This window comes from Malus domestica, chromosome 03, assembly GCF_042453785.1.
Source record: "Malus domestica chromosome 03, GDT2T_hap1".
In the NCBI taxonomy this organism is placed as follows: Eukaryota; Viridiplantae; Streptophyta; class Magnoliopsida; order Rosales; family Rosaceae; genus Malus; species Malus domestica.
The window spans coordinates 32620389-32645099 of record NC_091663.1 but is presented as its reverse complement, the minus strand read 5'-3'; the positions used below and the strand labels follow the sequence as shown (position 1 = coordinate 32645099).

Sequence of the window (24711 nt, the reverse complement as noted above, 5' to 3'; positions counted from 1 at the left end):
GCTTGAGAGCTTCGGAGTTTCAGAGCTTCAGAGCTTCAAGAATTTTGCCTAATGATTTTGGTCCCTCTTAAATGAATGAAATGGGCTTGTATTTATAGAATTTTCCAAGGCCTAATTTTGAATATAATATCCCAGATGAAATAAGTCGTTTCTGCCAGGTGTTGACACGTGTCATGTTTGATGACTTTTCCAACTCATTTCGATTTTTCGTCGAGTCACACGCTACGTGTAAAATTTATGTAATACATGAGCGTTGAAACTTTGATTTATCGGTCAACATTTATTTACCGAAATTTCGATGTCTACAATATGAATTAGTAATCGATGCATATATATATGAATTGGTACTGTGGACGCACATGTGAGTATCAAGTGAGTTTTATGTTATTTATGTGAATCATTGATGATGTGAATTATGTTGAGAGCTCATAACCTGCACCCCTAGTGTTAGTGCTTATATTATTCACCCGTACCGCACGCTCACCTTGGATCCAAGTAAGTGCACGTCGTACAGACCATGAGAGGGTTCCGACATGCTAGTCGTACAGATCACTAGAGGTGGTTCCGACTGGTAGGTGACCTTAGATTATGTGCACATATGATTGATGAGAGAAGCACTAGAGCGTATTATTACACCATCCTTGTTGTACAGACTACTTCAGGTAGTTCCGACTTATGTGCAGAGTAGTGCCGTACAGGTCACCGTGGTGACTCTGGTTGGTTTGGATATTGAGCTATGGAATTAACTGTACAGGACCAACTGCAGGGTCTCCGGTTGATTCATTATGTCACATGTTATATTGATGCATTCTTAATCTGTTATTGACATTTATGGCATGGCATATTTTCTGGGTTTTGATAAAGATTGGTGATTTGAGATATTTGTTGAAGTATATGCAAATTATATTATTTTCTGGGAAAGTATACATGTTTTACAGTGAGGGGTTAGAATTGTTTTTGATGAAATATTTTCAAAAAGCTTTGGTTTTACTGACCCACTCAATTTTGTTTTACGCCCCTCTAGGTTCTAGTTAGCAGCGTTGGTGGCCCACGAGGATACCCACGGCGTACTGACAGACTACATAAATGTAGGACCCACCTGCGGGTGTTGTACTTTAGTTATAGTCCTACTTGACTGCACCTAGTTATTATGCTCTGAAATTGTGTGTTTCGCACTTAAACTTGCTTTAGCACGTCACTTGGTTATTATTGCTAGTATTTAGTTTTTGTTTATTCGTATTTCTCTTATCTTTTACTTTCTTGTCGCACTTTTGGTTACGTCACACTCACGTGACGGCCAGCACGCCTTGATTTTAGGATCGGGGTGTGTCATATTGCCACTGATTCTGTTGTCATTTAAGAATATCCCGACTGGAAAGCAAGACAATGTGCGCTCTAAATGATTTGAATCTTTGGGCTGACCGGAATAGACAGGCAGTTCAAGAGTGTAACGGCCTATATGTGCTGTAGTAGGTTCAGACACCAAACTTGGTAGTGTACAAAGTTCCTTTGGAAATTAACCTGTAATCAAGTTGCTGTCCAAGTATATATGAAAGAGTCTTGGAAGACTTCCCAACCAACTATGAATTGGCTCTGTGATTCTATTATTATCCAGCTCCAAGACCTCCAGATTCTTGAGCTTTGATAACCATGCAGGTATTCGACCAATGAGCTCACAAAAACCCAAGTATCGAAGATTTTGATGGACTTCAAAATCCGCCATGTCCTCATCAGATGGTATGGCCTCACCTTTAAAGGAACATGTAAAGAGGAGAGTGAAGATTTTTGCAACCATCAATATCCTCATAGATCCTGTAACATTTGTCAATCGGTTGTAACTAAGTGAGAGGAAGGACAATGATTTCAATGAAACGATATCAAGTTGTATTTGTCCTTCCAAATGGTTTCGGTTCAATCCAATTGCTTCTAGGGACCTACATGCGTAAAGGCTTATTGGCAAAGTACCAGTGAGGTTATTGGCTCTTAGGTCAAGTCTAGTAAGTTATCTCGAGAAATCAAGAGCGGAGATATCTCCTTCCAAGTTGTTGGATAACATATGTAGTTCTACAAGGTCCGTGCAATTCATCAAAGATAAGGACAAAGAACCTTTGACATAATTCAAATCGAGGTTTACGAGTTTCAACTTGAAGAGCTTTCCAAAACGGTGAGGGAGCTCACCACTCAATTGAGTAAAGGAAAGGTCAAGGATTACGAGGTTGGTGAGGTTGGCAATTCTCATTTATGGATCCATGGAGTGAATTGGAAGGCAATGCAATTTCTTTGAGTTTGGTGGCATTGTAGATATCTTTTGGAAGTAACTCTGAGAGGTTATTGTTACCAGCACGAAAAATTTGCAGTTTTGAACACTCACCTAGCCCAGAAGAAATGTTGCCACTAAAAAATTTATTGACCGAGAAATCCAGTAGCCTAATCATGGGAGAAGAATGGAGGCAAATAGAGGATGGGATACCCTGAGAAAGTATTAGTGCTCACATCGAATTTGGTCAAATTCAAAGCATGCGTGAAGTATGAAGATGGAATTGCACCGTGGAAGCGATTGCTTGACAGATTCACTGTCCGGATATGGCTGGATAGTAGTGAAAATGGTTGCTCTCCGAAAAAAAGGTTATAGCTCAAATCAAGAATCTCAAGACGGTTCAAGGACAAAGACTTCAGTTACAAGTGATCCATAAAGGGAATTGTGAGAGAGATTCAAGTGGGTGAGATGCGTAAGATTCCCAAGTGATGAGAGAAACATACCGCCATCGAGCCCTTTGGAGGGTAACAGCAGTTCGGTCACCCAACCATCCTGATTGCAAGTGATGCCCTTCCAACGACAATAGTTAACTGAAGTCCAATTTAATGAAGGAGAAGATAAAGAGAGGGCGAACGACAGGAGGGAGCTGCGTTCAAATTGGGGGCATGCATGAGACATAATGGAAAAGAACAAAGAGGATGAGAAGGAAGCTATGCGCCATTAGGTTATGAGGCCGCAGTAGCATGTATATGTATAGGAGCAATTAATTAAAGGCATAATTTCTTTCTGGTCTTATAGCTTTAAACTGTTGCTTCCTTCAACTAAAATGGCACGCAAATTGAGAAAATTTGACAAACAACCATAACCACACAATGGCTTTTGGCTGTACCTCCTTTTCTGTCTGGGTTTCTTGTATTCCTTGTATGCTAAGGTTGTACTTTTCATCTCCCTGCTCGGATTGGAGCTTTTGCATTTGTGGCTCCTCTGTTCTGCTCCTCCTTGTTAATGAAGTCCTGTTTTACCAAAAAAAAAACACACAATGTACACAATAATCAAAAGGCCCAAATCAAAAGCCACCAACAGCTCGTTACCATCTTTATCGAGATATTGTGTTCAACTTAATCATCTACCAGGCTACTACTCAGTATGAAATTTTATCACATACCTCACCGATAATTAGCAGTGGCGGATTTAGGAAATAATGTTAGGGGGATCAATAAGGAAAGCGCGCAGCGCGCAAATTTTTTTTAACAGAAACGGCATGCATATCGTCATTTCATCGAGTCTTGGTAGGATAGCGCGACCAGCTACTCCAAAATCCTTGTTCAAAGGTCCTGAACGTTCAAACCTGGAGGAAGAGATTGCTTCAACTTGTCGGCCTTCTCAGAATCAAACACACAAAGTGTGTAAAGGTACTTGGAGCACCGAACCTTGAACTTGACAGCATCCTTGGTCCTCTTGATTTTGACATTGCGGGCATCCTTCCTTCTTGCAGTTAGAAGGAAATCCTTGATCTCATGGATCTGCTTCGGCATTTTGCTTGTTGCTCGGTCGAGACCGGAGGCTGCGAGTTCTCTCTCAAAGTCCGAGGAGGCTATCAACGCGCCAGCAGCCTCCTTCTTCTTCAACCTGCAAGCGAACTCTTTCTTCTTCTTTTAGACATTTTGTCGACCACGTGGTGTGCAGCTCCAAGAGGTCGCACCAACAGCTCCAAGAGGTCGCACCAGCAGCTCCAAGGTTATTTCCATGGCTTCCAAGGGGTCGTGTGACCCCATTAACCCCACTGTGGATCCGCCCAGTGAACTTCCTATATATAAATTGTATATTATATTGGTATACGTCTTATGTGGAGCTTTATTGTCGAACAGTTTTGACGTAAGAAGCCAAGGCGAAGACCTATGTCTACATTGACTGCAAAGTAAGTACTATCGTCAAAGCAGCATGCTAGCTAACTCAGATGGTGATTGTGATATCACAATGGAAGTGCATTGTATTAGACCATAGGAGTTAAAGTCAAAATTCAAAGTTTCTTTTTCTTCTCGTTGATTTTTTTTTCAGAAAAATTGGAAGAGTCAATTTTCTTGGTAACTTAGCCCTCTATGGAGGCACATTCTTTAAAAAATGACTATCTTGCAGATCCACATTCATCCATATAAGATTCAACTAATTATCCGCTAAATTCATAAATTTAAAAATATTATCTATAAGCGTTAATTGCCCATTTAGTTAATAAATTTGTGCACAATACGCATTATTAACCCGTGATTAGTTTTTTACTCACATCTTGTAAACAAGTACTATTAAAAGAAAAGAGTAAACAGTTGATTTACCCCCTGAACTTTCACATAACTTTTGATTTTCCCCCTGAACTTTTCTATTGGAAAATTAAGGACTCAAACTAATTTTTTTAGCCGATTTGCCCCCTACCTTTAGTTTTTCATATATTCCATCCATATTTCTATTAAGTGAGACCATGTGCACAACATGTGAGGGTAATTAAGTCATTTCACTCTTAAAAATGATTAAAAAACTGAATATAAACAAAAAAAATAAAGCTTTCCCTCTATTTTTTCTAGCTAATTCCTATCCTCAATTTTATTTTTCCCTCTCATTCCTATGCATGAGAAATGACATATGGTATTATTGTCTTCATAAGTAGTTGTTTCTGTTTTTTTTTTGTATAAATATTCTTTACATTTATGCACGTTTATCAATGCTCTGACACTGCATGCATTGTAATAAGAGTTCATCCCATATCGTGCACTCTTAGTTTAATTTATTTTGATATGAAAAAAGGAAGTTACACTTAGTAAGGCGACATAAACATCATCCCTTATAAAGTAAGAAAAAAAATACAAGAAAAGAGGGGGGACATAAACCTTACCCTTCTTAAAAAAGAAAAAAGAAAAAAAAGGAAAAAGAATATAAGAGGGGACACAGAACTAAACCCCTCTAAAGTAAAACCTAATGCTAAAGATAATATACATATCTTTGCAGTCTTCCATATGAAAAGAAAACCGAAGATGTAGGATAAAAAGCACAATCTAGTCTCCTCTGAGCCTTCTTTTCATCATGGTCATACACTTTAATCATAGAGCCTATCTTGTACATTGTCTAAGAATTTAAAATATGCATATCTCCATGTCTTCTTAACAATTAAAGAACCAAACACTCCCCAAAATCCTACGATGAAACCTAGTGCAGTGAAAATATACAACCATGGAAATTCATGCTCATTGTCCACACCTTGGTTGTTCTTGCTATATGCATCAATGCCCTTAATTGGTAGACACTCATTCAGAAGTGGAGAGCCACACAGTTTTGAATTCCCCTCAAATGCAGAAGCATTGAAACTTTGGAGCTGAGTGCTTGTTGGGATTGGTCCTTCAAGATTATTGTACGAGACATTGAAAGATTTCAAGAAATTAAGGCTTGCCAATGACAGTGGGATGTTTCCAGACAAATGATTCATGGAGAGGCTCAAAGTCTCTAGATTTTTTAGATTGGATATTTGTTCTGGAATATTGCCGGAAAAGTAGTTACCACTAAGATCCAAGTTGTGGACAAGGTGTATTTGGCCAATCTCAGTAGGTATTCTGCCATGAATGTGATTGAGAGATAGGTCTAATGTTGGTGGAAAGATGGACAATCTTCGTGGGTAAAATAGGTCTGCAGCGGTGAGGATAGGCAGGTCAATATAATCGTCCACTTGAGTTGTTGTCGGTTCATGTACCAACCTTGGTAGTCCACAAAGTTCTTGTGGAAATTCACCGGAAATTTGGTTGTTTGCCAAGCTCAAGAATAAAAGTTTGGGAAGAGTCCCCAGCGATCTAGGAATTGGCCCTGTAATCTTACTACCTTTCAAAATTAAGATCTCTATATTCTTGAGTTTTGATAACCACAAAGGCATCTGACCAGTGAACTCACAATAAAAAAAACTCAAAAATCGAAGATTTTGGAACCCACCGAAATCAACCATGGCTTCATCAGCTGGCATTTCCTCATTTTTGAACGAATACGAAAAGAGGAGTGTTTGAAGACTTTTGCAATGCATTAATATCTCCATTGCCCCAGTGATGTTGGTTAAGCCACCAAGTGAGAGAAGGGACAAAGATTTCAATGCAAGAATTTCAGGTTGTATTTGTCCATTTATATTATTTGCACTCAAACGAATAGCTTTTAGGGATTGGCATGAATAAAGGCTTGTTGGAAATGTACCAGTAAAGTGGTTTCGAACTAGGTCAAATTTACTGAGGTGACTAATGTGAACACGGAAAATTCCTGAAACGAAAGAGACAAGAACGACGTGCACAAACAAATATTATGTATTTGATGATTTTGGGTTACAATCTCTCTTCTATTTGATCCTCTGATTCGATCTCCGTAAGGTGTTGATTGGTGGGTGTTTCGTTGATCCAAGGGCCGTCGAGGCTTGATCTTGGATGAACTGTTGGAAGTTTCTTCAAAGGGCCGTGGGCTTGATCTTTGAAGGTGGATTTGAGTGGATCTTCAAAGGGGCTTTTGGGCTTGATCTTTGAAGAACAGTGACAAACGGATCTCCAAGGGCTTTTTGGGCTTGATCTTGAAGAACAGTGATGAACAGATCTTCAAGGGCTTTTGGGCTTGATCTTGAAGAACGGTTGGATGTGTGGATTTGTCGACGTTGTTGATCCAAATGGCCGTTGGGGCTTGATCTTGGATGAACGGATGATGAACGATGGTGCTTTCTTCAAGGGCCGTCGGGGCTTGATCTTGAATTGGTGGATGGTTGATCCAAGGGCCGTCGGGGCTTGATCTTGGAAGAACGAAGAACGAAGAACACTTTCTTCAAGGGCCGTCGGGGCTTGATCTTGAAGGTGGACGATTGTTGATCCAAGGGCCGTCGGGCTTGATCTTGGAAGAACGATGAACGAAGAACGCTTTCTTGATTCTTCGGGAACCTGGATGCTTGAGAGCTTCGGAGTTTCAGAGCTTCAGAGCTTCAAGAGTTTTGCCTAATGATTTTGGTTTCCTTCAATGAATGAAATAGGCTTGTATTTATAGAAATTTCCAAGGCCTAATTTTGAATATAATATTCCAGATGAAATAAGTCGTTTCTGCCAGGTGTTGACACGTGTCCTATTTGATGACTTTTCCAACTCATTTCAATTTTCGTTGAATCACACGCTACGTGTAAAATTTATGTAATACATGAGCGTTGACACTTTGATTTACCGGTCAACATTTATTTACGAAATTTCGATGTCTACAAATGCCCCCACTTCAAGGCACGTCGTGTACATGTGCTTGTCACGTGTAGGAGATGCGTTTTGAAGTCCCTTACTGTAGATGTCGATCCACGGGCCATCGAGGCACGATCTTGAATTGGGCTGGAGATTGTTTCAAGGGCCGTTGAGGCTTGATCTTGAATTGGGCTCGAGATTTCTTCAAGGCCCGTTGAGGCTTGTTCTTGAACTTTTTGTTTGAAATTTCTTCAGGGGCCGTCGAAGCTTGATCTTGAAGGTTGAAATTGGACCACAAGGAGCTTCATGTGGTAGATGATCTTCGGCTTTGGTAGTGGGTGAATCGGCACGTGTTTTGTTGCGCTTGTTGACTTTCCACAGCTTTGATCTTGAACTGGGTTGAAGGATTTTCTGGATTCCTCCAATTGTTGATTTTCCACAGCTTATTCTTGAACTAGGTTTTGATTCAAGAGTGGTAGACACTTGATCTTGAATCGGACTTGTGATTTCATCAAGGGCAGTCGAGGCTTGATCTTGAAGTTGGCTGGAAACTTCTTCAAGGGCCGTTGAGGCTTGATTCTTGAAGGTTGACTCGAACACATGGCAAGCAGGCACGAGGTAAATGTGACAACCTGTTTCTTTGTTCAATCTTTCTAATTCACACCTGAGCAGTTTGGTCAATGGTATGATCTTCAAGATTGATGAACTCTTCTTCCAGTTGGTGACTTGATCTTTAAGGATTCGATTCAAGGGTGGTGAATCGGCACGCGCAGCCCACAACGCCTAGTAAGTCGACCCAAGAATTTGAGGGTCAAAACAAGTTCACCGTCCTCAGGCAGATGCGACATCTTCTCGAGTTCTTCGTCTCAGACTCTTTCTGCTGAGTTGACTGTGCATGCTGCATTCTTCTCTGCTTGTTTCTTCAGGCAGATATGGCAGCTTCTCGAGTTCCTCAGTTCGGACTCCTTCTGCTGAGTTGACCGTGCATACCGCATTCTTCTCTGCTTGTGCCTTCTGCACCTTGTCTCCACATGCTTCAAGGTATCCTTTATCTATTCCTCGGGCAGATGTGGCAGCTTCTTTGGAAGTACAGCAGCAGTGGGAGACGAGTACTCGATAGCAGTGCTAGGTAGGCAATCAGGGAAGGGCTCCAAGCAGTCGGTTCCTTACCCGAGTTTGAGTGGAGGTTCTGGCATATTGTTTTCTTTATCCTTGTCTTTGTAGGTAAGAACAAGGACAAAGGGAAGGACAGGGAGAACACATGATATGAGATACTCTTGCTTTCTACCCTGGTGATATGAGATACTTTTGCTTTGAAGTCATTGGCTTGCAGAGGTACCCCAAGGAATAAGGAACACTGAATGACTCGAGAGGCTTCGTTGGGAAAACATCTTTGGAGATGAAGAAAAACTCTGTGTGTCTGCCTTGCTATGGAAGGTGAAGGTGGACAGTTATAGGAGGTCCCTTAATACCTGTAGAGGTACTATTCTTTCACTCGTGTCGGCAACTAACGCGTGATTGAACAGTAAACTTAACGTGCTTTCTCCTTCACCGAAAATCTTCGACAAATTGCCCATGATTTGCGCAAAGTTGAGTGTGCATATGACAGGTGATGACGCGGCTGAAAAAGACTGGCGCCTCTTCGATATCTGGGATTGGCGCTTCGACAAATTACCCGTGATTTCCGCAAAGCTGAGTTTGCGTGTGACGGGTGCCGACACGTCTGAAAAAGCAAGATGCTTCTCCGATTTCTGAGCTTGCCTCTTCGATTTTTGAATGGCCTCTTCGAATTCTGAGCTCGCCTCTTCGATCTCTGAAATCCCGTCGAGTGATGATTTTTATAGAGGCATGCAGTTCGTTTCAAAGCACACTTGAATTTTTGCTTGTGAAAACTCCCCTCTTGTACTTCTAAGATCTTGATTTGTCCGATCTCTTCTTCCTTCAACACTTTGAAAATGTCTGGACCCTCCGACCGTCGTTTTGATTTGAACCTTGGTGAAGAGGTAGTCCCGTCTTCTCCAGATAACATATGGCGCCCATCCTTCATATCCCCTACTGGTCCTCTTACTGTTGGGGATTCGGTGATGAAGAATGACATGACCGCTGCGGTGGTGGCCCGGAACCTTGTCACTCCCAAAGATAACAGACTACTTTCCAGGCGGTCTGATGAGTTGGCTGTTAAGGAGTCCCTGGCTCTTAGTGTGCAGTGTGCGGGTTCTGTGTCCAACATGGCCCAACGCCTATTTGCTCGAACCCGTCAAGTTGAATCGTTGGCGGCTGAAGTGATGAGTCTCAAACAGGAGATCAGAGGGCTCAAGCATGAGAATAAACAGTTGCACAAGCTTGCACACAACTATGCCACAAACATGAAGAGGAAAATTGACCAGATGCAGGAATCTGATGGTCAGATTTTACTTGATCATCGGAGGTTTGTGGGTTTGTTCCAACAACATTTGCCTTCGTCTTCTGGGGCTGTACCGCATAGTGAAGCTCCGAATGATCAACTTTTGGCTCCTCTTCTTCCTGGAGTTCCGCAGAGTGGCGAGGCTTCAAACAATCAAACTCCAGCGCTTCTCATTTCTGGAGCTCTGCCGAGTGGTGAGGTGGCACATGATCGTCCTTGAAGATCCCCTCTTGTAAATTTGATTTGATTTGATTTTTTTTTTTTTTTTTTTTTTTTTTTTTGTACAATGCAAATTTATGTAAAAAATTCCAGAAAGAAATAAATAAAAACGGACTTTATTTCTCTCGATGTATTTTTTTTTTTTTTTTTTTTGTTTGCTATATACATACATATCATGCACATACATGTATATGTATATTTACATGGTGCAATCCGCACCATCCCACCTTCCTACTTGCTTTCCCTTTTTTTATTCTTTAATTTTTTTATTTTTTTAGGTATGGTGCCAGATCAATCCAGATTTCCTTTTTTTTTTTTCACATGGTGCCAGAGCACCAAAGACTCCACCATCCCTTGTTTATTCACGTGGTGCCAGACGCACCACCACCTTTTTTTTTTTTTTCTGTATAAATTAGGATGGTGGGATGGGGAATTTGCAGGGAGCGGAGCAAGAGTGCAGAAGGAGCAGCCATGGCGTCGTCGGTGCCCTTGATGACAGTTCTGGCGCAGAGGTTGGTGTCCAGGATCAGCAGCGCAGCCGATGAGGAAGACGGCGATAACTGGGTGGCCATAGATTCGTGGAGCACGCAGGAGGAAGGCGAAGGCTGAGGGTTGGGCAGTTGATGGTTCAAATGGCAACAAAATGACCAGAGACGGCCGATTTGCTTCCGAAGATCAACGTTTTGAGAGCGACGAACATATGATACTTGAGACTTGGAATATCCAGTTATATTCCTGCTTCGGATGACACTTAACCGTAAAGATTGATCTAACGACTCTCTTTCTCTCGTATTTGTTGAGACAGCAGCTTAATTTGACACCGAAAGCACATAGTAAACCAACCAAGCTCCATCTGTGCATCATAAGCAGGGCCTTCCATTTGGAAGTGGCTTGCTCCATCAATCAGGTGCGTTTCAACAGACCGGCTGCAGAGCTTTAGCTTGTTCTTTAACTGCTTCACGCTCGTGAACCCGTCCTGTGTCCCCATTACGAAAAGCTTGGGTTTTGAGGATTGTAGTACGGCTTTGTGGTGTCTCCCAAAAAGGATTGAGGCAAGCATGCCGAAATGATAGCCTAGACTAACATAGCCCACCACTTGTTCAATCTGATCTACCGCAGAGCCTGCAATCGGGGCACCTAGTGAGAGAGGCATCTTCGTAGTAATAGGGTGACAATTTCCCCTCATCCACAGCAGCACTTGAATTGAATATGTCAAGTAGGCCTGACTTATGAGCATATACTACTGTTTCTCTATTCCAATCAGCACCAGCAACTTGAGCAATGGCATCAACATCAGCGGCGCGAACAGAACCACTGAGGGTACCAGGAGAGTAATCATGAATGCGCGTCTTCTTTTCAATCTTGCACCAACCGGCACCTTGACAGTTTAAACACACCAACCACACCAGAGAGATTGTTGACACCCATATTTTGAGCCAGCTGGTCCTGTCCCTTGCTGGATCAGCGAAGAGACAATCACGGGTAGGCTTGCCAGGTAACTTGGCCCGGAGGACAGATCCATCAGGGAGAACCAGCTTCCTCAGAAGGTCAAAATTGTGATGTCCTGGCTTATCATTGACATAGATTGCACATCCACCAAGAGCACGAGCTGCACCGTGATACTCTACCGCTGGGTGTAAACGTCACCGTCACGTCCCTCGTCGTCGTCTTGGGACTTCTTCAACTTTTTGCAGTTTTTGGTGAGCGACGTCATCCCAGCATCGGTCAACTCACGGTATGCGCGGATCTTCAGGCGCGTGAGGTTACGGCATCGCAGAAATGAGGACAAGCGCCTCGTCGCCGACGCTGACGGATCTGCGGTCGCATTTGAGGGCGAGCTTGGTGACGGCGCGGTGGAGCGAATTGATGGCGGTGAGCCGAGCGGAGAAGGCGAGATCGGAGACGCCCTGGGAGTGGCATTCGAAGGTCTGGGCGGCGGAGATGGTGGGAGTGGAAGAGTCATCGGGGAAGGAAATGAAGTAAATTCAGATCTCTGATGCATTGAAGAGGATGACAGGGCCCTGTAGCTTGAGGGGTGTATGGATCAAGAGAGGATCAGGCCTGGATTTGTTGCTGGTGGACTTGGGTCTTCTTCTTGGAGCTGGATTTGGACATAGGTGTGGGCCTGGTCGCTGCCACTTGGGTTTGGATGACCTCCTTTTGATGGGCTGGCTGGATAGAGGTCATATATACATATATATATATATATATATACATATATATATATATATATACATGTATATATATATAAAAGGAATCTTTTTTTTTTTTTTTGAAGAAATTGTAATTTAATTTTGTACAAAGAAAATTGCAAATTTTCTTAACAAAATAAATTTGTAATGAAATCGACCTTCTTTAATAAAACATTTATTCTTTTGATTTTGATGTGACTGAACTCGAAAAAAAATTGAACATTCGAGCTGCCTACGTACCCCTCCAAAGAAGAGATCAAGTCGTAACGTAGTTCAAATACATACATATTTTTTGGTATTTTCTTTTTGTGCCGTTTTGCAGTTTTAACTCATGCAGGCAAGGAGTGTGTTGTGTCCTACAGTTTAGGCTCGTGCGGACAAAGAGCTTTGGTTCGTGCAGTTTAGGCTCGTGCGAACAAGGAGCATAGTGCCGTGCAGTTTAGGCTTGTGCAGGCGAGGAGCCTTGGTTCGTGCAGTTTAGGCTCGTGCGAACGAGGAGCATTTGGTGCCGTGTTGCAGTTTCAGCTCGTGCAGGCAAGGAGCGTTGGTGTTGCCTTTTATGCTCGTGCAGACCATGAGCGTTGGTGTTGCCTTTTATGCTCGTGCAGACCAGGAGCATTGTGCCATGCAGTTTAGGCTCGTGCAGGCGAGGAGCCTCGTGTCCTACAGTTTAGGCTCGTGCGGACAAGGAGCTTAGTGAATTTTGTCAAGCAATCCGGGAGAGGCGTTCCTCACAATTTTCATAGCAAGGAGCTTTGACCACGTGATTGAAGAAGTCTTCGGGTAAGAAATCGCGCATCGTGATGGGGATGGACGATCTATGTGTCGAAATTTCATCATCTTCAACACGTTCATGTTGCTTTGAAGGTTGACAAGAGCTGCTTTGCCCCCTTTCCGATTGGCCGACATGTGGATGAGACGTATGCTTCTTGTGCAATTTCTTAGGAGTGACTTGAGTCCATCCTTCAACTTTGCTTGTCTTGGAGGATGCCCCCAGCGGTTGAGGTGAAAACTTTGAGTCGGAAGAGCCAGAAGTGAAAGTGGTATAGTTTGACTTCACCACATCGTCAAGATCTAGCTCGATGATTCCTTTCTGAGCCAGCTTCATGATGAGATCTTTCAGCACGAAGCACTTTTCTGTCGGATGACTGATGAAGCGGTGGAATTTACAGTATCTTGGACTGTCGGTACGATTCATCTCTTCTGGCCGTCTGCACTCAGGCAAGCCGATCACCTTCTTTTCCAGCAAGTCTTCTAACATGGCAACCACATCAGAGTCGGGGAATGGATAAGTTTTCTCCTCAAGCTCCTTCAAAGTGCGTCTACGCATCTCTTGATCACGAAAGCCTTCGGCTTGAATCGCCTTGCCTCGTGTGGAGATTTTGACGGGAGCTGTGTTGACCGTCATCGCTTCCTTGGTGGGTTTCCATGTAACCTTTTCCACCTTTGTCCCAAGAACTTTGTCGTTCTTGTAGTCGGCGATCGGTTCTTTCTTCCCATGATGGGCGATGCTCAACTCCATGTCATGGGCGCGAGTGGCCAATTCCTCGAAGGTCCGCGGTTTAATGCCTTGAAGGATGTATTGCAAACCCCATTGCATGCCTTGGATGCACATCTCGATTGAAGAGGTTTCCGAGAGCCTGTCTTTACAGTCGAGGCTTAGAGTGCGCCATCTGTTGATGTAGTCAATGACTGGCTCGTCCTTCCACTGCTTTGTGCTCGTTAGTTCTAGCATGCTCACAGTGCGGCGGGTGCTGTAGAAGCGGTTGAGGAATTCCCGCTCTAATTGCTCCCAGCTGTTGATGGACTCGGGCTCTAGGTCCGTGTACCACTCAAAGGCATTTCCTTTCAGCGAGCGCACAAACTGCTTGGCGAGGTAGCCTCCCTCTGTCCCCGCGTTGTTGCAAGTTTCGACGAAATGTGCAACGTGCTGCTTTGGGTTTCCTTTTCCATCAAACTGCATGAACTTTGGTGGTTGATAACCCCTTGGCATCCTTAGGGCGTCGATCTTCTTTGAATACGGCTTTGAGTACAACCCGGAGGTATTTGAGCTCCCTTCGTACTGTGCCTTGATGGTGTTGGTGATCATCTCTTGCAGCTGCTGGATAGAAAGAGATCCCATGAGTGCCGCTGCTTGGTCTGGCTCGGGCTTCGCATCGTTTTTCTCCACCTGAGGCTCATCTTCTGGGTTAGGGTTCTCGTCGTCCTGTGGCTCCAATCGGCTGACGAGTGCAGCGATTTGCAAGTCTTTTTCTTCCACAGTTCGGGTTAGCCTTGCGATTGCTTCATTCATCTGAGCCAGTTGTTCTTCAACGGAGGTAACGCCGATAGTCATGACTTGTGCGACCAATAGACGTGACTTTCCTTTAGACATCCAGGATGCTGATGAAGAACGTCGTTGGCTGCTTTGGGATGTCATCTTGTGTGCCCCAACATCATGCTTTGGTGCCTCCAGCGAGGTCAGGTTGATGACATACTCACACCTTGGATGCTCCCCTTGCTCTTTTAGCGGCACCAATTTTGAAGTGGCATGTTGAGGAGCGGTTGTGGCGCCAATGGATTGTCCGTTTGCGGCAGAAGTGCTTAGGATCCTTCCCTCAGTGGTTGCAAGAACGGCTTGTCCCTTGCTTGATGCCATTGACTTTGAGGTGTGCTTGGATTCCTTGAACGGAGAAAGAGATGAGAGGTAGAGATGGTCCCACTGGGCGTGCCAATTTGTGAACACGGAAAATTCCTGAAACGAAAGAGACAAGAACGACGTGCACAAACAAATATTATGTATTTGATGATTTTGGGTTACAATCTCTCTTCTATTTGATCCTCTGATTCGATCTCCGTAAGGTGTTGATTGGTGGGTGTTTCGTTGATCCAAGGGCCGTCGAGGCTTGATCTTGGATGAACTGTTGGAAGTTTCTTCAAAGGGCCGTGGGCTTGATCTTTGAAGGTGGATTTGAGTGGATCTTCAAAGGGGCTTTTGGGCTTGATCTTTGAAGAACAGTGACAAACGGATCTCCAAGGGCTTTTTGGGCTTGATCTTGAAGAACAGTGATGAACAGATCTTCAAGGGCTTTTGGGCTTGATCTTGAAGAACGGTTGGATGTGTGGATTTGTCGACGTTGTTGATCCAAATGGCCGTTGGGGCTTGATCTTGGATGAACGGATGATGAACGATGGTGCTTTCTTCAAGGGCCGTCGGGGCTTGATCTTGAATTGGTGGATGGTTGATCCAAGGGCCGTCGGGGCTTGATCTTGGAAGAACGAAGAACGAAGAACACTTTCTTCAAGGGCCGTCGGGGCTTGATCTTGAAGGTGGACGATTGTTGATCCAAGGGCCGTCGGGCTTGATCTTGGAAGAACGATGAACGAAGAACGCTTTCTTGATTCTTCGGGAACCTGGATGCTTGAGAGCTTCGGAGTTTCAGAGCTTCAGAGCTTCAAGAGTTTTGCCTAATGATTTTGGTTTCCTTCAATGAATGAAATAGGCTTGTATTTATAGAAATTTCCAAGGCCTAATTTTGAATATAATATTCCAGATGAAATAAGTCGTTTCTGCCAGGTGTTGACACGTGTCCTATTTGATGACTTTTCCAACTCATTTCAATTTTCGTTGAATCACACGCTACGTGTAAAATTTATGTAATACATGAGCGTTGACACTTTGATTTACCGGTCAACATTTATTTACGAAATTTCGATGTCTACAACTAAGTTTGGAGAAATTGAGCATGGAGATATCTCCTTCCAAGTTGTTGGCAGCCATATGTATTTCTACAAGGTTCGTGCAATTCATCAACGATGGCGGCAAAGGACCTTCAAAATGGTTAAAATCAAGAGCCAAGAGTTTTAATTTGGAGAGCTTTCCAAAATGGAGAGGGAGCACACCAGTCAGTTGGTTAAATGAGAGGTCAAGGATTGCGAGGTTGGTGAGGTTGAAAATTCTCTCACCTATGGCTCCATGGAGTGAATTGGAAGGGAATGTAATTTCTTCGAGTTTGGTGGCATTGTAGATATCTTTCGGAAGTAACCCTGAGAGGTTATTGTAACCAGCACGAAAAATTTGCAATTTTGAACACTCTCCAAGTCCAGGAGAAATGTTGCCACTGAATGCATTGAGGGAAAAGTCCAACAACCTAATCAAGGGAGAAGAATGAAGACATATAGAGGATGGGATCAAACCTGAGAAGGAATTGTTGTAGACACTGAAACTAGCTAAATTTCGAGCTTGTTGAAAGAATGACGATGGAATTGCACCATGGAAGCGATTGCTTGAAAAATCCAACGTCTGGATATGGTGGGATGGCAAAGAAAATGGTAGCTTTCCAGAAAGAAGATTAAAGCTCAAATCAAGGATCTCAAGATGATTCAAAGCCGAGAAGAATTCAATTTCAAGTGATCCGGAAAGTGAATTGTGAGAGAGATTCAAGTGGATGAGGTGTGTGAGATTTCCAAGTGATGATGATGAGGGGAAAATAGCTCCTTTGAGACGTTCGGAGGATAAGAGCAAATGGGTGACCAAACCATCTTGATTACAAGCGATGCCCTTCCAACGACAACAGTTAACGGAAGTCCAATTTAAAGGAGGAGAAGATAGCATGGAGGCGAAGGACAGAAGAGAGTCGCGCTCAGTTTGGTTGCATGCATGAATATTTGTAGAGATGATGTGAGAGATAAAAAGGATGAGAAGGAAGCCATGAGCCATTGGGTTAGGAATTAAGTTGCTCTAGCATATATGTTTCTTTACATTCGGATTCTCAAAGTTTGGGTATATATAGAGCAACTAATTGCATGCATAATCCAAAGTTCTTTTCTGTCTTCTTTCTTTTAGTTTGAAAACAATGAATCATAAAGCCCGAACACGTACGCTAGAGGCTAACATCACTACAAACTGAGAAATTGGAATACAACCATAACCATACAGTACAAATGTTCCAAACCCCTCTATACGTTGAAGAAATATTTCCCACTTGAAGACATTTGTTCTGAATTAAGGAGGGGCCCCATGAAAGGACCATAGCTAATGTCATACAACGACTCACTAGTACTTTGCCCTAGAAGAAGGGGAAGCACTCATCCCTTTGTTTCTACGCAGTAATTGAAAAAAAAGGTACTTTAGAGATATAATATGAATTGACACCAAAAGCTGGTTTTTGTATGTACATGTTGTTTAGTACTATCAACGTTTCATATACGGCATGCCAAAACCTGAATTGTCTTAATTGAAATGAACCTGAACACCTCCAAGAACTTTCCTAACACCTTAAACCATAAGTTTTCCCCACAAATAGGAAATCATGTTGAGAAAGAATATGACTCAGCATACTTGAAGTAGACATTCAAAACACTAGTCGGCGGTGGGCAAAGGCCTAGATGCATGCTTAGATGATTACCTAGGCGGTCTAGGCAGGCATCTAGGTAGATCTAGATGCCATTTCTTTATTTTTTAAACGCCTAGGATTTTATTGTGGCTATGGCCGGTCACCTAGAGCCTAGGCGGGGGCCAAGGCGGCGCTAAGTAAAGCCTTCTAAACACTGTTTCAAAGTCTACCATGCTGAAAAATTTTAGAAAATTTTCCCTAGATGAAGACAACCATGCTGAAAAGAACTAATGCCTTTCCTGTTAGGTAATTGAAAAAAAAAGAAAAGAAAAAAGAATAGTTGCGTGCATTCCCTCCACAACAACCAACGAAATCAAGATCAGGAGCTATAGCTAGGGATTCTGTGATCAACCGCTTTAGCGGAATGCCCTTACTCGGTCCAAACTTGATGATGGAATGGCTGGCTAGGCAAGGGCTACGGCACTTGGAATCAAATATGAAACAAAACTTCTGTCTTCCAGAACATTGAATTTTGGGGAGTATAGCTAAAATAGAGTGACGTCTAATGATGGTTACGTAGAATTATTAAGAATATTTATCAAAGTGTCGTATACATAAAATGCTAAACATGGCCTGAGTTGACTCACAGTAGTCATTCAAATATATCAAATTTTAAAAGGTTTTTTTTATTAGCACCCCACATAATGTTGAATACACCCCCACATTAAAATTTAATATTAAATGACTTATGTACCCTACTATGCAATGACAATTTCGATCTTATTAGGTTATAAAAAGAACAAGAAATTTCTAAATACACCCCAAATCACTTTTAACTTATTATTTATCTTCTTCAACTCTCGTAACCCCTCCATTGTAGAACAAAACCTTAAGCAATGAAACTACAAACACATTAATATTGAGAACAATTATTTTTGACAAATGGGAATGCACGAGATTGACAATTTGGAAAGCTTCAAGATTTCTTGTTCATGTGAAGTTTTGTTTACGTGAAGTTTTGGTTATATAAAGTTTTGGTTATGTGACAGACATCGAACGATCATTGTTGTTGACGACCAACAAGTTAAATTAGTCGATAGACAGAATCAAGGAGAGTAGAAGAGCAATGCTGGAAACGGAGTAGCTTGGGGTCTCAATCCTCCAAGATTTCCATCAGCAATGCCAGTCACTACTGCATGCATGTAATAGAGTATGAGTTATGCCTTGTACACTCCGTTGAATTAGGCTAATGAGAATATGAGATTGTTGAGGTGCTAACCCACAACACCTCGTTTGGGATTTGTTGAACTAAATCCCCTCAAGTTCAAAGTGGAGTTGTGCTTCACGTGTGGTTGGGAGAAATTAGAAAAACTTGTGTATCCCACAGGCCTTCAGCTTCACACCGAAGGTGCTTTGGATGATATTATGTATTTGCACATAAGATGTAAAGAGTGTGGAGTGTAAGTAGGAAATGTGGGGTATGTAGAAAATGTAAAGTATATGTTAAGAGTGTTGGGGAGTGAGGGTATTATGGAGAAATATGTGGGGTGTATTAAGATAATTTTTAACTAAAAAAAACAAACGTGGGATGTATTAAGTATGCAGGATGTATTCAATAATATGTGTGGTGTTAATATAACAAGCCATTTTAAAATATGAACCAAAAGAACAAAATCATAAAACATACGAAAATCCTAAAACTAATTACCATATTATATTAAAGTCTATGAGTTGACAATTATAGGATTTTTACCACCTGCAAAAGCAGGGGTAAAAACACTTAAAATGTTTACAAGATTCCAAGATAGTTGTAGTATAAACGGCTCAAGCAATGTCGTTCTCCACATAGATTATTGAAAACAATTTATATTTAAAACCAATTCTTAATTACTTATTTAAAACAAAGTTTAGAAAAGATTGATTTACGATCTAAATTAATAAAAATGAATTTAAATAACCGCAAAAGTAAAATAAACTAAAAGAAAACGGTTTTTGAAAATTAAGTTGTAAAAGCACCGTTCCGCCGTCACTTTAACAGTTCTACGTAGTTCTTTCAATTATTTTTTACTTATACATGCATATTTTGAAGGTTCGGTTTTCCTAAAGTATGCTCTACTTGGACCCCCAATTTAGAATGTATATCAAACATGCAATTTGTCTGTGGTATTCAGATCAAATTTAAACATGCAAGATTCATTATGCTTTATAAAAACTTGTTGAAAAGCCATGCGACTCTTAAGACATGATATTCATCCTAAGTGAAATTACAATTATTAATCACAAGAAGCCTTATTCAATTTCGGGAACAATCCTCCAACCAAAATTACATCAAATTATTACTTTTCTAAATATCTTAATGATGATTAAGCATCAAGACAATTAGATAGTTTAACTATGGTGATTAATAATTCAAGACCTGCATGCATAATATAAGCAAATTGAAAAGAAACTACATATTCTTGCTTAGGCTTATGGTCTTACCATAGCAAAAGAGAGTTAGTTACGCATAATCATAATTGAAAAGCACAATATTATTAAGATCATGAATAGAAACCAGCTTGTAACTTGAATCGTCAAAAGCTTTCAATGCGGAATTCTCCAAAGTAGTGCCTAGAGAACCCTAATACACAATACATTATATTTATAGTGCTTTATTCCTTATCATTCCTAAACAAGGCTTTCTAATAAATATAGAAATCTAAGTAAAATACAAAATAATAAATAAAAGGTTTTCTATTTAAAGTCCAATTCAGATTGTAGAGAGAATCAGATTTTTGATCAACCAAATCAACACCAATTTGGTCTCAACAGATTTCTTTTTAAAGCTTAAGATGTTGCCAACAAATCCTCAGAAGGAACCTTTCTATTTTGGCCTTCAAAATACCCAAAACATCCAAAAATGTCAATTGAAATATATAACAAAGTATCAAAATACAACCAAAATAACCAATAAGTTACAGGAAAAACTAATGAAAAAAGACTTCACAATTTTGAGTTTTAACCAAAAAACACCTGATAATTTTATTTAACAATGAAGACGAGAGATAAAAATAAAATAAAAAAACTAATCCAACCCAAAGCGCGGGCAAGCGCACGCCAACCAATTCAATAGATCAAATCGAGGAGATGGAGTAGATGAATGAAATAATCTGCACACAAATTACTTTTTAAATATTCCATTGGGAATGAAAAGGTTCAGAGAGAGAGCGTGTTAGAGAGAGAGAGTGAGAGGTTGTGAGGGTAGAGAGAAGAGACTATCATTCAAACTGACATCAACAAACTCCAAAAAATTTCACAAAGATAGATTTCAGAGAAAAAAGATGAAACCACTCAACCACATGACTTATTTTAGATGTTCTTTTAAAATGACTGAAAGCATTATGTTTTTTGGTTCCAAAAGCACTTTAAGTGCTTTCTATAAGAAGTATCAATTATGTGCTTCTTCCAGGAAGAACTTTAAATGTTTTTTTAGGATTTACTAGCATTTTTACTAAGGATTGTATCCAAAAATATTAGAATAGGATCCCCTAATGAAAGCACATTTAGAGCTAATTTGGTATTGCTGTGTTTTTTTTTTTTTTTTTAAATCGATTTTACTATGCTATGAGAATAAACATCTGTAAAATAAAGCAGTTGAGTGTTTGGTAATTTTTTTTTATTTTTTATTTTATAAAAGTGCTTTTAAATGTAAGGATGTTTGGTAAACTTTTATATAAAAATATTGTGCAAACTAAGAAGTTATATCAATATTAGAGATCAGTTGGCTCAAACGCCTTAAAAATATAATATTTCAAATTTTAAAATATGAACAAGAGGAAAAATTTAAAACATAAGAAAATGCTCCGAACACCTATATTCATCGAAGAGAGATTTTCCACTTGAAGATGACATTAGACTTGAAGGATGGGCCACCATGAAAGGACCAGATCACCTAATTTTAGCGAATTTGCCCTAGATGAAGACAACCATATTGAAAAGAACTAATGCCTTTCCTGTTAGGTAATTGAAAAAAAAGAACAGAACATTGAATTCTGGGAAAAGTATAGATAAAATACAGTGACGTCTAACGATGGTTACGCAGAAACGTTAACAAAATCGAAGTGTCGTATACAGAAAATGCTAAACATGGCCTAAGTACGAAGAAATCTGCATTTGACGATACACATCATCGATAATATTATGAATTTGATGCAAAGGTAAAAATCAGAAATGGAATAGCTTGGATTGGATGACTGAAACCCCGGAGTTTCAGTTACAATCATCTCCAATTATTTTGACGGTGAAAATGAGTGATATGAGAGAGAATTTATAAATTAAATATTTTTATAAATAAAATAAAAACCTAACATGGAAATATGTGAATAGTTAAATGATGATGTGTACAAAGTACTAGGATTTTGATTAAAAACTGAAATTCAACAAGGTTTCAGGCATATAAAATTGGTGATTAGGAATCGAAATCTAATTTCCCCATATTATCCTCTATCATTTTTTGACAAATCCAAAGGTGCTTTGGTATGGTATCATTCTGGATATAGATGAACGCCGCCGCCGTGAGAAACAGGAGGAACCGAAAATCGCAAAGAATTCTCTTCATTTTATTTAATTTGGTGCGGAAAAACTACGGGAGCTTCCGATCTCATATAAATTTGAATCGGATGGAATTATAAAGATTAAGGAATGCATACAATTTTCTGAATTTTTTTGGTGTTTGGTGAATTCTAATCACATTTACTTTACTTCCAGTCAAGTTTCATGATTTGCTAACCTGCGCAATCGAAGATGCAAAACTGGTTATTGAATTTCAGGACAAGAAAAAGGAAAAGCAAAGGATTTTACACCCATTGTTCTAAATGTTACGCAATGGAGTTATATTTTCTGCCATAAGAATACTTTTGTTTGGAATATAACATTGATATGTTTTACACAGAGTTTGCGTTTTTTTTGGAGATTGGTTGAGTTGAGATGTGCATTTTTTAGATTGTGTAATTGAAAATGGATTACAGAATGAGAACCTGCAGCAGGGCACGAGCAATTTTTCTAGTCTTATCTAGTTTGAAAAGAAATGCCCACTCACTAATACGCATCGTGTCGTAATCCGTCGTCCCTGCATGCTTTCTGAATTCGCCGGGGTAAGTCTCTCCTATTTAGAAAATCACTATACGGGTTTGTGATGAGTCGATATTATACCATATATTTTACCCTAGATGATTGTATCAAAGTATCATAATTATCTACCAAGTTGTTTGAACGTGGCGAAGAAAAGAAGACCCAGGGCACAGCTTTCCCAAATTGACGTTTCTAGACATTTTGGGTATTTTGAAGGTCAAGATGACATATTTTGAGGAAGATTACTTCTGAGGTTTTGTAGGGGATGTCTTCAGCTTTCAAAAGAGACATTTTGAAACCAAATCGGAGTTGATTTGATCGGTCAAAAGTTTGATTTTCTGAGAAGTCCGAATTTCAGTTTTTAGAAAACCTTTTCAATATGAAACTTTTTATTTCCTATTTATCTAATTCTATTATGTTTCCTAGTTTTTAGAAGACCTTTTCTAAATATAATTTTGGAGTACTATAAATAAGGCTTTTTAGCCATTAGAATAGGTACGCATCAATTTGGGAGAACTTAGCTAGGCTTTGACGTTTTGTATTTCAAGGTGTTTTCTATCCTTTTTCTATTTCAATAAAACTCCTTTTGTTTTATGGTTGTTCGTAATGCCTTGAGCCTTAGCATGAATATGTAGTCTTTATTTAATTGCTTATGATATTATATATGCATACTTTGAATTATTAATCACTTTGTTTAAACTGTCTCTATATCTTAATGCTTAGCTACCATTAGGATGTTTAGATAAATAATCGGATGCAATTCGGTCAGAATGCCACCGGATGATTGAGTATTGCTTCTTGTGATTGATAGTTGTAATTTCACTTAGGGTGAATGCCACGTCTTAGGGGTTGCATGATTTTTCAAAGGATTTTCACAAAACATAATGAGTCATGTATGTTTATATTTGATCTGAATGCCACAAACGGATTGCATGTTTGATATACATTCTAACTTGAATGCCACAAATAAAATATGCATAAGGAAAGCCTAACCTTCAAAGTTGCATGTGTAATTCATAAGTAATTGGTAAAACTACATAGGATTGTTAAGGTGACGACGGAACCCTAATACTTTCTCACTTTGAATTCTAAAAATTGTTTCCTTTTTCCTTCTTTAAAATTGCAGATTTTAGTTAACTTTTTTATTTAATTTCGTATTTCTAAATTTAGGTAATTAAATCAACCTTTTCCAATCTTCGTTTTCAAATAATTAACTATGATTTTGGTTTTGCATAAATTTTTTTAAATAATTCCTGCAGAAAACGACCTTGCTTAAGTCATTTATACTACAACTACCTTGTTCTTATCAAGAAATTGACACCATTGCCGGAGATTGTTATAAATAATCTGTGTTTATTATATTCTTAGTTAATTATTATTGTTCATACAAATATTTTTTTATTTTATTGCTGATTTTATTTTTTTTAGGTAGGTTTGTTGATTTTTGAGAGCAGTGCTATGATGGGCTGCAAACTACCACCAGCAAGACCACCACGTTTTTGGGATTCTTCAGCATCAATGGATTGGTTTGGATTCTCACAAGAACCTCCAACATATTGGTTTGGATTCCCACAAGAAAACACCTTGTTACAATCTGTCGATTTTGGGAGCAATTCAACGATGGGCTGGGAACTACCACCACCAAGAGGACCATCTTTATGGGCTTCTTTCACAAAACAAGGTTTCTATGGCTTTAAACTTACAGTTTGTGCCCTTTGTTGTTCAAATACCCATGAAATTTTGCAATGCCCTGAAAGGAAATTTTCCATACTATGTTAAGGAGCATATTAATATGAGGAACGACTCACATTGGCATTGGAACAATCCCACTTTTGATTACTATGCTCCAGATTTGAAAAAACTTCCTAATTTTAGATGGACAGGTACTCAAGAGCCTTTTGAGTAGCCTATTGTGCCACAAGATTAAGAGGAATGGTGTGTAATTCAAACGCCCAATGCGCCGCGAGTTATGACTATATGCCGGAAGACTCCA

General features: G+C 40.2%; 2 protein-coding genes across 2 annotated transcripts; both read right to left on the bottom strand.

Moving 5' to 3' along the window:
* Window positions 1–3323: 3323 nt before the first annotated feature.
* Window positions 3324–3872, bottom strand: LOC139194540 (large ribosomal subunit protein eL38z/eL38y). Its single transcript, XM_070819326.1, has one exon. The coding sequence runs from the start codon at window positions 3790–3792 to the stop codon at window positions 3583–3585; it is 210 nt and encodes a 69-aa protein (XP_070675427.1). The 5' UTR covers window positions 3793–3872; the 3' UTR covers window positions 3324–3582.
* Window positions 3873–4988: 1116 nt separating this feature from the next.
* LOC139194539 (receptor-like protein 3) lies at window positions 4989–17017 on the bottom strand. The gene is made up of 2 exons (XM_070819325.1): window positions 16004–17017; window positions 4989–6521 (listed from the first exon to the last, which is right to left on the bottom strand). The coding sequence occupies exons 1-2, from the start codon at window positions 16991–16993 to the stop codon at window positions 5343–5345; spliced, it is 2169 nt and encodes a 722-aa protein (XP_070675426.1). The 5' UTR covers window positions 16994–17017; the 3' UTR covers window positions 4989–5342.
* Window positions 17018–24711: the final 7694 nt, after the last annotated feature.

Coding starts and splice junctions, on each gene's coding strand:
- LOC139194539 (XM_070819325.1), bottom strand. CDS start 16,993: ATGGCTCATGGCTTCCTTCTCATCCTTTTTATCTCTCACATCATCTCT. Junction 6,522..16,003: donor CCATGCTCAATTTCTCCAAA/CTTAGTTGTAGA, acceptor TTCCGTGTTCAC/ATTAGTCACCTCAGTAAATT.
- LOC139194540 (XM_070819326.1), bottom strand. CDS start 3,792: ATGCCGAAGCAGATCCATGAGATCAAGGATTTCCTTCTAACTGCAAGA.